At 32.3% G+C, this 17,466-nt stretch overlaps 1 protein-coding gene across 1 annotated transcript; it reads left to right on the top strand.

The window, feature by feature from the left end:
* Positions 1-3,175: 3,175 nt before the first annotated feature.
* On the top strand, positions 3,176-17,147 carry LOC111698276 (uncharacterized). Its single transcript, XM_023468561.1, has 15 exons — positions 3,176-3,290; positions 4,110-4,162; positions 4,416-4,497; positions 9,008-9,111; positions 9,842-9,901; positions 9,982-10,032; positions 11,708-11,812; positions 12,748-12,833; positions 13,413-13,506; positions 13,580-13,657; positions 13,861-14,044; positions 14,388-14,533; positions 14,929-15,031; positions 15,600-15,738; positions 16,962-17,147. Exons 1-15 carry the CDS (start codon positions 3,248-3,250, stop codon positions 17,017-17,019), a joined length of 1,386 nt encoding a protein of 461 aa, XP_023324329.1. The 5' UTR covers positions 3,176-3,247; the 3' UTR covers positions 17,020-17,147.
* Positions 17,148-17,466: the final 319 nt, after the last annotated feature.

The raw sequence follows: 17,466 nt of genomic DNA, 5'->3' as shown, positions 1-17,466 counted from the left end.
GGGTGATGCAATATGGTGCAGTTTACAGGGTGTAGTTTACAGGGTGATGCAATATGGTGCAGTTTACAGGGTGTAGCAATATGGTGCAGTTTACAGGGTGTAGTTTACAGGGTGCAGTTTACAGGGTGTAGTTTACAGGGTGCAGTTTACAAGGTGTAGTTTACAGGGTGTTGTTTACAGGGTGCAGTTTACAGGGTGCAGTTTACAGGGTGTACTTTACAGGGTGTAGTTTACAGGGTGTAGTTTACAGGGTGCAGTTTACAGGGTGTACTTTACAGGGAGCAGGTTACAGGGTGCAGTTTACAGGGTGCAGTTTACAGGGTGTAGTTTACAGGGTGTAGTTTACAGGGTGTAGTTTACAGGGAGCAGTTTACAGGGTGTACTTTACAGGGTATAGGTTACAGGGTACAGTTTACAGGGTGTAGTTTACAGGGTGCAGTTTACAGGGTGTAGTTTACAGGGTGCATTTTACAAGGTGTAGTTTACAGGGTGTTGTTTACAGGGTGCCGTTTACAGGATGCAGTTTACAGGGTGAAGTTTACTGGGGGAAGTTTACAGTGTGTAGTACAGTTAGCGATGGGCAATAGCTAGATTCGTTTTACAGAAACTTTTAATATTTTTAGGCGTTCAAAAGATTTTACGACAATCTGAGAAGGGACCAACGATTTAAAATTGCATTTTGCAGAAGTTTGCTTTTATCAAACATGCAAATTAGTTATCCTAATCTTTGTTTTAAAACGATCCTTTTTGTTTTCTATTTTCTTTTAGAGTAACAACTTATGCATTTTTGATCTAAGAAACTTTTACAGAATAAAGTTTTAAAATGTTGGAACCTTTTCATATTTTCTTAAAATATTTTAAGAGTCTAAAAAAATTCAAAGTTACTGTAAAACGAATCTTGTCATTGACCATCTCTATATATATATGGTATATATAAATGCAGTTTACAGGATGAATCTACAGGGAAACCAGGACAAAATCCGAATCCATACAGCTATATTAGTAAAGTGTGCTAGAGTTTTTTCCGCTTAAAATCTATGATTTTATTCTTCAATATTTGGAAATTTTGAACTTTGTGATTGTAACGAACTGCAAGTTGGTCTGATGATATTATATGTTGCCTTGTTTTTTTAGCAAAAGAAACAAATATACTTTTAAATGTAATGTTTTCTAATCTAAACATTGAAGGGTAAAGTATCTTGAAAACAAATCTATTTTCCTGTTTGCAGAAACACAGTAATTTAGATTATTTTTGCAATGGACAAATCGGTAAATTAAATCTGTTTTGCACAGAAACTAGAGCAAATTAAAAAAAAATTTACTGAATATTTTTAACAAAAATGACTTGNATGAAGATGGATGAATGAGTGAACCTGAATGCAGGTTTTGGTGAGAATAAAGACATTACAACTCTTAGGGGTCTATATATATTCCTTAATCATCAAAACTTTGCAACCTCCCACTTTCATAGATTTAACTGGGAAATAATTGCGGATTTTATTTGATGATCTGTTCTTCACAAAGAATATTTGCATTGTTAAATGGGTTTTGATGCACACGTGTTTATGTTTCACTGAGTTTAAACTCTCAGTCGGACACCTTCCCTCCTTAGGAAAGGTGCCGCGTAGATACTCTTGTCCTGAAGCAACGTAGAGTCTATGCTGGGCAAAGTACTTTCTGACTTAGTATGTGGGTGATATGTTTGTTATAACAATGATGCCCCTTCATGACTTTATTCAAAACTTGTTTTACATCATCATTCATTTCATTTTTCTCATTCTCTTAAAGGAGCTTTCAGCGTAATTTAAAATGACCCCCAAAATAAAACGTTTCATGGTAAATTCCCAAGGAAACCCTTTAAACTTATGAATGAGCAACAATAAGGATTAAGGATAGTATTGTCATATTACTATCTGTAAAAGTGCATATTTATGTATTAAATTCCTTCATTTTGACTGCTGAATAATTCCGCAAGTCACAATTAGATCAAGAAACCGCACATCAATAATTTTCACAGATAAAAAGGATATCGTTATTTTTTTCTTAGCTTTTAATGTTCTTGCATTTTTAATGAAAGAGTCACTTAAATCAACTTCGCGAACAGTCCCTTTAAAAGTGGAAGAAAAAGGGACAACTGTAAGCAATGCACATGCCTTTTGAATCCTTTCAAAGTTTAAGCTCAAATTATATATTTTTTTCTAAAACGAATTAAAAATCAGTTTAGTAAATAGGTATAATGAAGGACTGAATGAAGGTGCGACTACTTTTTGAAAACTTCATCTCTGACAGTGTTAAAAATGTGTAACATAAAAATTGAAACTTAAAAATAAAATCAGTAAATTTTAAACAATTTCAAATTTTGATTAAAATGTTCAAACAAGATCGATCACATACAAAGTATGGAAATTATGTGCTCTTAAAATGTGCAAGAAAGTTTAAGAAACTCAGTTTTCTGGTTAAAACACAACAGAACATCTGATAATTTTGGTTTTACTATTGCCAAAGTTGTTAAAAAAAAATTGAATCTATCTTTATTTTTGCAAACTCCGGTTCATTTTAAATACTAAGCGCTTACTAAGGCAACACAATAAAGTTGAGCATAATGAAAAAAAACCACCGGATTACAATAGACCCCTGCTAGTTAGAAATAATGAGATAGATATGTACATTTGTTGACACAAAACACGGACGGCTTGATGTTGTTTGATGAACTCCTTGTAACCACAAATACTTTGTTGCAAATATGTATATATTTCAAACCTACAAAAACAGTTTTAGTAATAATCAGTAAAACATCGGCCAGTAGGGTGTTCTGGAGTGATCAAGGAGTGGTTTGATATCTCAGAGGAAGGTGATCGGGTCAGTTTAAAAAACATTTGGTTATTACTTCTGAAATAAAAATCCCGGGCGTTTAAGCGGAAATTGTTAAGGATTGCAGAATTATTCACGAATTGTATCTTTTAATTTCACAAGTTAAAAGTTTAGTGTTCAAAGATTGACGATATTGTTGACTCTGTCCATAACGGAGGTAGGCCGGTGTACAATTTTTGTTTTATACCTGGCCGTATACAAAGGGGAAGGATAGGAAAACGACATCATGCTTCGATACAGCTTGGGGTGCAGGTTTATGTTCAACATATCTTTCAGTATTAATACTTATATATTTTTCAGATGCTGTTATAATTTTCTCATTAAATAGTTTGATAATAAAATGTGTTCTGCCTGGGACCAATTGTAATTAGAAAATATGAATTTGTTTTCTACATTTTTCCTCTATTTATATATAGCAGGTAATTTTTACCAGAATTTAGATTAGAATGAATTAATAACTTTAACCATAAATGGCTGGGGTTGATGCCTTAGAAAGTTTTAACTTTTAAGAAAAAGTAATTTAGAAAGATTTTTGAATTTTTTCTTATCATAAAGAGTGTAGGTCTCAAAGACAAATGGAAATTATCTGTGTTTCTTATTTATCTGTATTTCCTTTATGTCTAAGTTTCTTATTTTTTAAAGTTTCTTATTTATTTGTACTTCCTTTATGTCTAGGTTTCTTATTTTTTTAAGTTTCTAATTTATCTGTATTTCTAGTTTATTTATTTTTAGTATATATCCGTGTTACTTATTTACTAAGTTTCTCTCATTTACCTGTTTTCATTTTATTTCGTTTTACTTTTCTGTTCTAATTTTTTTCTTATTTATCTTTTTTATCTTTCTGTCTTTTTAACTATCTGTTTTTTTATCTATCTGTTTTTTGTATATATGTTTTTTTATCTGTCTGTGTTTTATCTGTCTGTTTTTAATCTATCTGTTTTTTATCTATTTATTTTTTAACTATCTCTTTTTTAATCTATCTCTTTTTAATCTTTCTGTTTTTTATCTATCTGTTTTTTATCTATCTGTTTTTTATCTATCTGTTTTTAACTATCTGTTTTTTATCTATCTGTTTTTTAGCTATCTATTTAATATAATTTCCTGTTCGCCTATCATTTTGTTTCAATTTGTTCCGTTTACCTATTTTCTGTTTCTCTTCCTTATTTACCTATACGTCTACCTGTTTCCTCTTTTCCTGTTTTCCCGGTTTAAATTTTTATAAATTGTGTTGTATTCAGGTTTCTACTGTTTTGAATGTTTACCGGGCAACCTAGCTGTTTATACTCTCAAGGATTCTTGTTGGGATAATTCATCAATATATATTTTAATAATTTTTCTAAATTATAAAAATATTTTCATGACCCCACTTTTAACAACAGTGCCCTTTAATCCTTTGTCTGATCATGAAGGAACAAAATATCCTTAACTTTCTCCCTTAAGATTGGTTATTTTCAAAAACTTGATTGGCATAAAAAGATGTTCATAATTGGCTTAAAAGTTTCTTTCTCTGATTATAATTCATTCTAAACCAGCAACTTTACCAGATTCAAACATTTTGGGACGAAAGTACGTTTCCAAAACAGTTCCCACTGTGGAGACCCCCAGCACAGTGGTCCAAAACCTTGGGTAAGTTCATTCATAAATATATTAAAACACGCAGTGGTCCGAAACAATGGGTGAGTTAATTTTTAAATTTTTAATTTTTAAATTAAACACAATGTTCCATTAGCGTTAGTTCTTAAATTTAAACACCCTGTGTGTTGATTTTGCGTTTAAAAAGAAATATTTGTGCTTACAAAATAAAGCTTCTGCCTGAATTTGCCTATTTTCAAATATTGCCAATTTAATATGGATATTTTGCTAATCAACATCCATAAATAATCCCAGTATGGGGGTATTGGATGGACGGGGGGGGGGGGAGAACATCTAATTTATTTATATTAAATCATCATAATTACTTCAATAGGATCATAAAATATAATCTTTTTTTTAAATGATATAAAAGGTTTCTTTAATTCTAATTGATCTTTAAATTTGGAAACTGCCTCCCCCTTCTTTTCATACTTAAAACATTAGACACAGATTAACAAATTCCAACAAAATTCCTCTAAAATGGACAAAAAGCATTAAAGATGTCTTTCCTCACACATACTTGTGTTCGCTACTGTTATTTTAGATAATGTTTGTCTAGCTGTCTGAATATCTGTCTGTTTGGATATCTGTCTGATTATTAGTCTGTCAGAATATCTATCTGTCCAGGTTTCATCTGTCTGTCCAGGTATCTATATGTCCAGGTATCTATCTGTCCAGGTATCTATCAGTCCAGGTATCTATCTGTCCAGGTATCTATCTGTCCAGATATCTATCTGTCCAGGTATCTATCTGTTCAGTATCTATCTGTCCAGGTATCTATCTGTTCAGGTATCTATCTGTCCATTATCTATCTGTCCAGGTATCTATCTGTCCAGGTATCTATCTGTCCAGGTATCTATCTGTCCAGGTATCTATCTGTCCAGGTATCTATCTGTCCAGTTATCATCTGTCCAGGTATCTATCTGTCCAGGTATCTATCTGTCCAGGTATCTATCTGTCCAGTTATCTATCTGCCCAGTTATCTATCTGTCCAGCTATCTCTCTGTCTATGTATCAGTCTGGATAATCAACTGTCTGTTTATCAGTCTTTCTATCTGTTTGTCTGTGTAGAGTAAAGCTGAAGCAAAAATAACATCTTGTTGAGACAAAAAAAACTGCATACTGTAGACTAGTACTAACAAGGACTGTCTGAACAAGGGCTAAAGGGACCGTTCAGGATTTTCTAGAACAATCAAGAATCTAAATAAATATCTCTGAGAGGTTACCAGGGCATACTTTCTAAATGCGATTTATCCATGAATGTGATATCTATGAACTTTCGTAGAAATTTGGTTGTTTTTAATGATGATTTCTCTAAGACTTCAGAAGCAACAAAAAAAAAAAATATTGAGAATGAAAAACTTTGCTAAAATCCCAGATTATCTTGCACATAATTGATCGGTTAAAGTGTACCATTGTGAATGGGACAAGATCATCTTTAGATTATAGGGTTTCTTAAAATCACAACGGCAGTTCATTTTTATTTTAGAAAGTCGTCAGATTGAAGAAAATGAAATACAATTTGTATGTCAAATAAAGAATGTAAATATAAATAAAAAGAATACAGTTAATGGAACTCAAACTATTTCCCGAAAAAGGGTCAGCTTACCCTGCAAAGTGAACGATCTCTTGCAACAATTGCAAATATTTAATCTGGGTTTCCCACCTTGTCTAACATGTCCACCCATTAAAATGAAATATTGGAAGGATTAACTTGTCGTAAAACCAAGATCTAGATATTAGTTCCAGTCCTAAACTATACAAGTTTGTTTTTTACCCTCCCCCCCCCCCTCTCAAAAATACATCTTACTTCAAATCTTTAAGAAACCCTTAAAAAAAAAGAAACACATAAAAAGTTGGACAAATGTGTAACAATGTTATTGATAATAATTTTAAAAAATGCAGATAATTTGAAGGATAGACAAAGGAAAAAGAATAGGGAAAAGAATAGATCAAAGGAATGAAAAAGAAAGATGCAGATAATTTGAAGGGTAGACAAAGGAAAAAGAATAGGGAAAAGAATAGATCAAAGGAATGAAAAAGAAAGATGCAGATAGTTTGAAGAATAGACAAAGGAAAAAGAATAGATTGAAGGAATGAAAGAAAAAGATGCAGATAATTTAAAGGATAGATCAAGGAAAAAGAATTGATTCAAGGAATTAAAGAAAAAGATGCCGATAATTTAAAGGATAGACAAAGGAAAAAGAATATATTGAAGGAATTATAGAAGAAGATTAAAGGAACTAAAGAAAAAGATGCAGATAGTTTGAAGGATAGACAAAGGAAAAAGAATAGATTGAAGGAATTAAAGAAAAAGATGCAGATAATTTGAAGGATAGACAAAGGAAAAAGAATAGATTGAAGGAATTAAAGAAAAAGATGCAGATAATTTGAAGGATAGACAAAGGAAAAAGAATAGATCAAAGGAATGAATAAGAAAGATGCAGATAGTTCGGTCGGGGGCTTAAAGGTCTGAGACCGTTATAAATTTAGCCGTGTAAATGAATAAAAGAAACAGATAAAGTTAATTTAAAAATAAACAAAGAAAAGAAGGAATAAATAAAATAAATAAATGATTAATCGAATAGTAAAATGAATAGGAACTAAAAACAAGAACTTGACCCAATTACCCCGACAACAACCTTGAAATAGAAATGATTTAAATAACAGAAAGATGCATCTTTATTCTACACTCTTTATACAGTCTAAACAGTTATCCTTCTAGCTTTCATAATATCTTTCTATCCTTCTTTTAAAATATCTATCTATCTTTCTTTTGGAATATCTATCTATGGTTACATTTTTTTGAGAATTTTTTGATAATATCTTTTTTCTTTTATAAAATTGTACTCAAATACAAAAGCTGCAGAGCCCGAAATTAAATTTTGGGGTCTTAATATTTGTGTAGATTTTAATTTAAGAGATTCGAAAAAATTGAGAATATAAACAAACGGAATAGAAAAATATTTCATAACAAGCAAATTGATAGTCACAAAACCGCCTAACGCCATTCGTGAAACCCGGGTTTTAAAACTGGTTTTCAGAGCGTTACCTTGTCTTAAGTTTGGGCTCTGGGGTTTACGATTTGCTACTATTCAACTTATTACTCTAGGTATACTTGGGAAGGGGATTTTTTATAGTCGACCATTTTGCTTTAAGTTTTAAGTACCACTCAAACTTACACATACAATCGTCAATTTGAAATATTTACTTTAAAAAATGACGAACTATAGCTTGTTACTTATTATCAAAATTAGAATGTTCAATTCTTTTACAAAAGCTGAAAGAAAACAATAAATTCGCTTTAAACGAATTAAAATACGTGATTGATAAACAATTTTATGGAATTTTTACATTAATAACTTAAGAATACTTTAATGTTACAGAAAATGTGTTCATGTTACAAAATAAAAAAAAATGAGAAAAATGCATATTTATTTTAATGACAATTCATTTTTCAAAAACGATCGTATAAAAACGGTCGCTAATCGTTTTACAAAAAAGATCGAAAAATTAACAACCCTAATTGTACCTATCTATTATTTATAAAACTCATCTATCTTTTATAAAATTCTATTACTCTTTGATAATATATATCTATTTTTCATAAAATTCTATCTATCTTTTATAAAATTATATTTAAATCTTTAATAATATCTATTTTTCTTTCATAAAATTCTATTTATCTTTGAAAATAGCTATTTTTCTTTCATCAAATTCTATCAATCTTTTATAATATTTATCAATTATTCATGAAATTTATCTATCTTTTATAAAAGAATATCTATCGTTGATAATATCTATCATCTTTCATAAAATTCTATCAATTTTTAAAATATTTATCTACCTTTGATAATATCTATTTTCTTTACTTTTACATAAATTAACTTACTTTTTAATTGTGAAGAACCCACTCTACACAAAAGAAACACAAGCAAGGCCAATATATGGAACTACTTAGCGACCTCTTAAATTCTCTAGTTTTGATTTTACACCCAAGATAAAGATAAATAAACTTGCTTTTCTGCACATTATATGCTCATCCTTAGTATGTACGTAATCCTGTACACTTTTCATCGTAAATGTGATTTTTTTTCAGATTTAAACGACTTTTTTACTTGCTTCTGCCTTTTGTTTCTCTGGTTTTAACCAATTTGTACTTTGCATATCCCACCAATAATCTCATATTTTTTTTATTTTCTCAACTTATAAGTATTAAATCAAAAATCTTGAATTAATGATTTTCTTTTTGAATGTTGTCTTCTTGAAACCGTATTATATGTTTAATCTAAAGACAGATGTGTGGTTCTACAATATACAAACCCAGCCAAATATCCATAAACTCACTTCCACATGGTGTGTTTGCATACATACAACCTGGAAGGGGGGGAGGAATCCAGGTCATGAATTTTTATCTTATTTTTTTTTAATCCCACATAAAAAGTTCCATCATCGTTAATAATAAAAAGTCTTTTTAAAAATTGAATTATATAAATTTATCTAGGATTTGTTCATGGCGAGGGCCCGGACCTTTTTACTCTGGGTGCTGGAGTGAGTGCCGGGGTCAAACAATTCGTAGAGACCGGAGATAGCGAGATTCTGGAACAGGAAACCAAATTCATCAATTTATAAATTTATTCAAATCAGGGGTTTACTGAGTTTCCCCCCCCCCCCCGCCACCATTATCAAGGCCCCATAACACCTACTGCCAGTAACAACTTGCAATCAGTAATCCACCAATGTATAAACATACTTTGATTTAACGATATTTTTTTCAAGTGTGACATTAACTTCTTCGAGTTAGAATTCTTGTTTATAGACAGAAGCCCAAGGGAGTTACGTGCGCATGCTGAGTTGAACTACAAGACAGAGAGAGAGTCTGTTCCAACCGCGGCGCTCGGCCCCCCATCCTGTCCTAGCCGCGGCGCTTGGCCCCCTAGCATGTCCAGAAAGTGTGTTAACCCAACCTAACCTTAAAATATATACTAATCTCTCTCTTCTTGTAAGAAAACGCGGCAAGTGCACGTAACTTCTTTGACAACAGCCTAGTTAATAACTGTATAAAGAAGGAAATGATTTAAATTAAAACTATGTTAACATTTTAAAAGAGATCACCCCTTACCAAGCCAGCCCCCCCCCCTTATGTCTAGAAATGTAATTAGTATTTTGGTCCAAATATGAAAGGATGACTCAAGCTTTTTTAGATTAAATCGTATCCTAATGAATAAAATCACGATCTTTACGTTTTCATGAGTCACGGAATATTTTTATCAAAAAATCCGCCATTTTTTAATAATGGTTTGGTTTGGCTTGATGCTTAATATTTGGTTTGGTTTAGGAAATAGGAAACAGTAGTTCAACTATTCTAGATACCATTCTTGTACCACAAATAACACAGGTAATGAAAATCATCATTCATATTTTTAAAGATGTTTTACTTACTTTAAAATTTAAAATATGATGATAATCTTGATTTAGGGAGTAGGAGAATCTTTAGCAACTGTATTTGTGGACGGTTCTCATAGTCAGGTAGTTATTCTGGTCAGATAGTTCTTCTTCTTCTTCTTCTTTTTCATCATCTTCTTCTTCTTCTTCTTCTTCTTCTTCTTTCTTTTTCTTCTTCTTCTTCTTCTTCTTCTTCTTCTTCTTCTTCTTCTTCTACTTCTTCTTCTTCTTCTTCTTCTTCTTCTTCTTCAAACTTTTCTATTTAAAGTGACAGTTGTTACAATTTGAAGTGATCTCCAAGTTGAAGAGTGTTATATATCCTTTATATCCTTATCTGAGCATCAATGAGGAAGATATTGTAGTGTCTATATTAAAACGCTTTAAATTCTGACCTTTTCCTTCAGTATTTCTAATACATAAACCCGCAAACCACTGTTAAAGAGAATTTACAATTTTCAGAGAGAAAAGGAAGGATATCTTTATAATTTTTCCTCAAAAAAAAAGTTTAAAGGGAACCAAGGTCAAACTGGCATGCGCCTCTTTTTTATTGTTCTCAAAATTAGGATCAATCCTTTTAATTCTTAACGTTTAACTTCCCTATTATGGAATATTTTTCCTGTGTGTGTGTTAACTACTTTATCTCTTGTTAAATATATATTTACTTGTCTAGTATCCTCCTATAGAAGCTATCTATATCATCATTGCATGAATACCCTCCCCCCCCCATCCCTTCCCCTGCATTCATTCATCCATGTTTTTTACTCCAATGTGTGGTGTTCCATATATGGCTGTACCCCTCCTCTTCGCTATTCCACCATCACTTTTGTTATGCTAATCACCAGATTTTTACCAGAGAAAACTAAAAACCAAGGTTTAAAATACTAAAACCATTTTTAGTTTTATAACCAAGATATCAAACTTACAGGGTGTGCAATAGAATCAAACTGTTAAGGTTTTGTGAGCCCTTATTACCCATTTTTGTATTGTGATCAAGATAATATATTTAGATAAGTATTGTGACCAAGATATAATTTAGATAACTATTGTGACCAAGATAATATATTTAGATAAGTATTGTGATCAAGATATAATTTAGATAAGTATTGTGATCAAGATAATATATTTTGGTAAGTATTGTGACCAATATAATATATATAAATAAGTATTGTGACAAAGATAATATATTTAGATAAGTATTGTGACCAAGAAATTATGTTTAGATAAGTATTGTGACCAAGATAATATATTTAGATAAGTATTGTGACCAAGATAATATATTTAGATAAGTATTGTGACCAAGATATTATATTTAGATAAGTATTGTGATCAAGATATAATTTAGATAAGTATTGGGATCAAGATAATATATTTTGGTAAGTATTGTGACCAAGATAATATATATAAATAAGTATTGTGACATAGATAATATATTTTGGTAAGTATTGTGACCAAGAAAATATATTTAGATAAGTATTGTGACCAAGATAATATATTTAGATAAGTACTGTGACCAAGATAATATATTTAGATAAGTATTGTGACCAAGAAAATATATTTAGATAAGTATTGTGAATTTGTGACCAAGATAATATATTTAGATAAGTATTGTGACCAAGATAATATATTTAGATAAGTATTGTGACCAAGATATTATATTTAGATAAGTCTTGTGACCAAGATAATATATATTTAGATAAGTATTGTGACCAAGATAATATATATTTAGATAAGTATTGTGACCAAGATAATATATATTTAGATAAGTATTGTGACCAAGATAGTTCCCTCCCCGGACTGGTTTATTGGCCTGGATAGCCTACAACTCTGTGAAGATGGAAAATTTAAAGAAAATATTTCAATTCAGGTCAGATTAATACCAATTTAAAAATTATGAAGGCTCATCCTAAAATGTCAAAAAAGAAATATATAAATTATTTGTAAATTTTTATCCTTAAAATGTTAAAACAGATAATATTTCAAATATTTGTTGATTTTCGAACAGATAATTCTTGTGTGAACTGTAAGTGACGACTTTTAAATATATTCTTCTATTTGCGACATATTGGATTGATAGCACTTAAAGTTTAATGGAAGTTCGAACCATATTTTTTTTAACTATTAATTGTTTATGAACTATAGGAATCAAAGACAGCTTTTACAAAGTCATTTATCTTTGTAATATTGGGCGCTAGGGATGTCAACAATAATGTAACGTAAAATAAAATGAACGTTTTTGTACGTTAAATGAAACGTTTGGATATATTCTATATAACGGGAAATTTCAACGTTAACGTTAAAGGAGCTTACACCTAATGTTAACGTTACAGGAGCATAGACCTAATTTTAGTGTTTTATAGTAACGTAACATTATTTTTCTTAATATCTGCAGCAACATGTTTGACCATAACGTAAAGAAAATTTTGTTTCAATGTGGAGCTTGAAATTCTAACTTTTCAAAAAATCAATTGGGATTTGATTGCATATCGAAACAAAAAGATTTCTAGTTCAAAGTTAAATTTTTATGAAATCTTTTATCTTTATTATATTGGGCACCCTCCGTATTTATTTTGATAGGTTAAACCCATTAATATTGTAGCAGATATTTTAAAATTTCTTTATTTTTTATACATGACTACAGAGTGCAGAGAGACGTCTGTAGGAATTAATACTGTTAGACATTGATATATGATCATACTTGATCGGACAAAGCTTTTAGGGTACCATTGTGAATCGGTCATTTTTTACAGAAGATCACTTGAAGTTACGCTTACAGTCCCTTTAATGGTTTTTGTTTATCAGGCTGAATTGTATGATGCTGGTACAGATAATGGGTTTACCTTCACTTCACCCAACTGGCCAACTGAACCTCAAGGGGTTGTTTTCAAGTAATTCATCTAATTTACGACAATTTTGATTAATTGATGAATTAATTATTGACGAATTAATAGTGTAAGTTTCAATTACCCGCATTGATTAGCTGTTTGGTTGAGGGATTGTTTTATTACTTAATTTATTAGTTGATGGATTAACAAATTACCGTCTACATAGCAAACCCATCCTGCTGGTAGTTTCCATTACCATCCATTGATTGATTAATTAATTGTTTGTTTGATTTATTAATTAATTGATGGATTGAGTAATTGATTGAATGATTGATTGATTGATTTATTGGCAAGATAACATCTACATAACCAGACCATCCTGCGGGTAGTTTCCATTACCTTCCATTGATTGATTGATTAATTGTTTGATTGATTAATTATTTGTTTGATTGATTGATTAATTTTTGATTGATTGATGAATTGGTTGATGGATTAAGTAATTGGTTGTTTGTTTGATAGATTTATTGATTGATTGCAAGTGTGATTGATTGATTACCAGGATAACATCTACGTAACTGACCCATTCTGTGGAAAGTTTCCATTACCCTCCATTTATTGATTGATTGATTGTTTGATTATCAGGATAACATCTACATATCCTACCCATCCTGCTGGTAGTTTCCATTATCCTCATCTAGAACATCTTCCAACTCTAGCCGTTTACTCTCTAACTAAGGTTCAAAATTTAATTTTAATTTTCATATAAAAACTTTTACAGTCATCTTATGTAGTAAAATTGTACTATATAGGAGCGTGATTATGAACTAGTTGGGCAGCATAAAGCTGGAGTACAAGATTTTATTTATGCTCAGAAAACCAACAAAAAGGTACTTTTTATAATTATCATTTCTTAACATCATCTTTATTAAAGATATTAGAAGTGGCAACATACCCATGAGGGGTGATTATTTATGAATATTGTGTACTTTTCTCATTTTCTCTTTTATCATTATTATGATTATCATAGTCATCATAAATGTTTAGATTTTCTATTGTAACTTCCATAATTAATTATTAGTCTATATTTTAGGAGAAGTATGAGTATAGTTTACCAAATCATCTTGGAACAAAATCATTGGAAATAATAGATTTTATTCCGATTGATGAGACCAGGGTTGAACCGAAATATGATGTCGAAACTAATCAGATCAGCCAAACCACAGTTTCAGGAGGATTAGATAAACGTAATCTTGGGATTAGAGGATCTATATCAGGTAAAACAGAACCTGACTGACCTACCTGACCTACCTGACCCTCCTGACCTACCTGACCTACCTGACCTACCTGACCTTCCTGACCTACCTGACCTACCTGACCTACCTGACCTACCTGACCTACCTGACCTACCTGACCTACCTGACTTACCTGACCTACCTGACCTACCTAACTAACCTGCCTGACATCGAGCTACCTGACTTACCTGACCTACCTGACCTACCTAACCTACCTGACCTACCAGACTTAACTAACCTACCTGACCTAATAACCTACCTGACTTACTGACCTACCTGACATGCCTGATCTACCTGACATACTTGACCCTCCTGACCTACCTAGGATACCTGGCATCAAGTGCACCTGAGGATTTCTTGAAGAAGAAATATAAAAGTGAGTTTCTAAGTGCTGCAGAAGATCTTGTTTTTCACTCGGAGAAGGATTTAGAGAAGAAGAGAAGCGAGAAAGCTGAAAAGAAAAAGAAAAAGGAAAAACAAATAAATAAATTAAGTTTTCTCTTTATAGTTTGAAGCAAGTTTATTATTTTCCCTTTTTTTTCAATTGTTAGAAAATTGCATCTTTTGCTTTGCATGTTTTTTTTTCTAGAATTTTACTTTATTAATGCAAACACTGTTAACCCTATCCCGATTGGCTATTTTTGTCTTATAAAAATTTGAGGAAGGGGGGTTTCCCTCCCCTGTGAATTCGCCCCACCCTTTAATTCCCTTGGGAAACTGCACATTTGGAAAGTTGCCATTTCGGAAAATAGCCTTGGTAGTTTTCCGCTTGGGAAAGTACTTAACATCGAGATGATAAAGGTTTGCGGAGTCTCATTGTTCTCTATGTTTGAATAAGTTGAGGATTATTTGTATTCCTGGTTCAGGAGATGATGGATAAAATCCTAGGATCTTACCAGGCCCAGGCACAATCTAGGATAGGTCAGAAGAAGAAAAGGTTCAGGAAACGAAAGCAGCATAGATCTCAAAGTAAGTTAAACAATTGCTACCACTAAAGGCTGAAGGGGGGGATGTTGTGTCACAATTATAAAAAAGAACCTTTCAAGGTAAAAGTAGATTTTACAACAACAGGGGAGCAAAGATATTATTATCGGGCTCTAAATAGGCTGTAGACTTGACTCCAATCTAACCTCCATTTATACAGTGGCACATCCGATTCATGACGGTACCTTCTTTGATTTAAAATAAGGAATACATCGTTGTTTATCCATCGGCAAAAGTTTGAATTTTGATTAAAGATGGCAAAATTATCAAGTTTAAGATGGAAAAGAGAGACCATCATTAGGGTCACTCTAAAACTGTGCAATTTTTTGTGTGTTTTCATAGCTTTTTCATTTAAATTTGAAGATATTATGAAGTGGTTAGATTATTGCTTGTTTTGTTGACAGACTACATCTTATGATAACAAACTTCTGAAAAAAAAAACTAAAAAACTTTAGTGAAATAAACATTCTCGGAGTCCATGCAGGAAGCAATGAAGTAAAAAATGTCCAATTTTTATAATATTTGTTTAACAATAAATCTACTCCTACTGTAGAGAAGACCCGGAGTTGTGAGGTATCCACTTGGATAGGATGGAGTGCTTGTAGTAAATCCTGTGGTATCGGAGAAGCAGTTCGAACCAGAACCATACTTAAACATCCTAGGCATGGAGGCACTCCTTGTCCTAAACTCAGGTTAGAAACCAACTCCCTGTCCTAAACTCAGATTAGAAACCTACTTCCAGTCCATAAACTCAGGTTAGAAACCTACTCCCCTTCCCAAACTCAGATTAGAAACCTTCTCCTCCTAGGCAAAGTTAGAAAATTACTCCCTGTCCGAAACTCAGGATAGAAACCTACTCTCTGTCCTGAACCCAGGTTAGAAACCTACTTCCTGTAGTGAACCCAGGTTAGAAACCTACTCCCTGTTCTAAATCCAGGTTAGAAACCTACTCCCTGTCCTAAATCCAGATTAGAAACCTAATCCCTGTCCTAAACCCAGGTTAGAAACCTAATACCTGTCCTAAACCCAGGTTAGAAACCTAATACCTGTCCTAAACTCAGGTAAGAAACCTAATCCCTGTCCTAAACCCAGCTTAAAAACCTAATCCCTGTCATAAACTCAGGTTAGTAACCTACTCCCCTTCCTAAACTCAGGTTAGAAACAGCTACTCCCTGTCCTAAACTCAGGTTAGAAACCTACTCCCTGTCCTATACTCAGGTTAGAAACCTACTCCCCGTCCTAAACCCAGGTTAGAAACCTAATCCCTGTCCTTTACTCAGGTTAGAAACCTAATCCCTGTCCTATACTCAGGTTAGAAACCTACTCCCTGTCCTATACTCAGGTTAGAAACCTACTCCCTGTCCTATACTCAGGTTAGAAACCTACTCTCTGTCCTATGCTCAGGTTAGAAACCTACTCCCTGTCCTATACTCAGGTTAGAAACCTACTCCCCCTCCTAAACTCAGGTTAGACACAGCTACTCCCTGTCCTAAACTCAGGTTAGAAACCTACTCCCTGTCCTATACTCAGGTTAGAAACCTACTCCCTGTCCTAAACTCAGGTTAGAAACCTACTCCCTGTCCTTTACTCAGGTTATAAACCTATTGTCCTAAACTCAGGTTAGAAACCTACTCCCTGTCCTAAACTCAGGTTGGAAACCTACTCCCTGTCCTAAACTCAGGTTAGAAACCTACTCCTAGACTAGGTTTGAATGATGGACAAACAGAAAAGAGGAAAGATTGTCACCTTAGTTATTTCATCAGCTTGTAAAATGTTTTGAAAGGGAAAATGAGATAAGTATATTTGAAAACATTTAGGCCACAATTTTATGAGAGAAAAAAAGGCTTTATTCAGACCACTTTTTTCTGGTTATTAGAGTAAACTAATGATTCGATTTTTTACGATTTTTCTTTAGGGATTATAAATGGTGCGGCAGTGCCAGGAACTGTAACAGTCGGTACTTTGATTGGTAATCTTGGAAAACATTCCGCCATCCGCCATCCACCATCCGCCTCCAGATTTTCAAACTAACTAATTCGTGAACACCAACATCTATACACTAGCAGTGACAATCATCTTCGGATAAACACCCCAAGGAAGGTCATAGAATTGGGATGAACAATCACAAAACCCAGATATTCAAGATGGAAAATATCCATTTTTTATATAGCAATTAACTGCTATAATGTATGCCAAAGCATTTGAGCCAGTAAATAAAAACAGTAAAAAACTGCGAAAAAAAAATAGAGCGTGAAATCTGATTATTATCAGAAAAGTGACAAATTTTCATTGTTAAAAACAAGATCATGAAGAAAAAAAACTAAAATATTTTTAAAGATTCGGTTCGATCAACTGACACTTTAAATAAATATAATTCATATTTTTTTATTTCAGACAATTTATTATCGTAAAATTACTAG

This window comes from Eurytemora carolleeae, unplaced genomic scaffold, assembly GCF_000591075.1.
Source record: "Eurytemora carolleeae unplaced genomic scaffold, Eaff_2.0 scaffold301, whole genome shotgun sequence".
Classification (NCBI taxonomy): Eukaryota; Metazoa; Arthropoda; class Copepoda; order Calanoida; family Temoridae; genus Eurytemora; species Eurytemora carolleeae.
The sequence above is the reverse complement of the archived record's forward strand: the minus strand, read 5'-3'. Positions and strand labels throughout refer to the sequence as shown.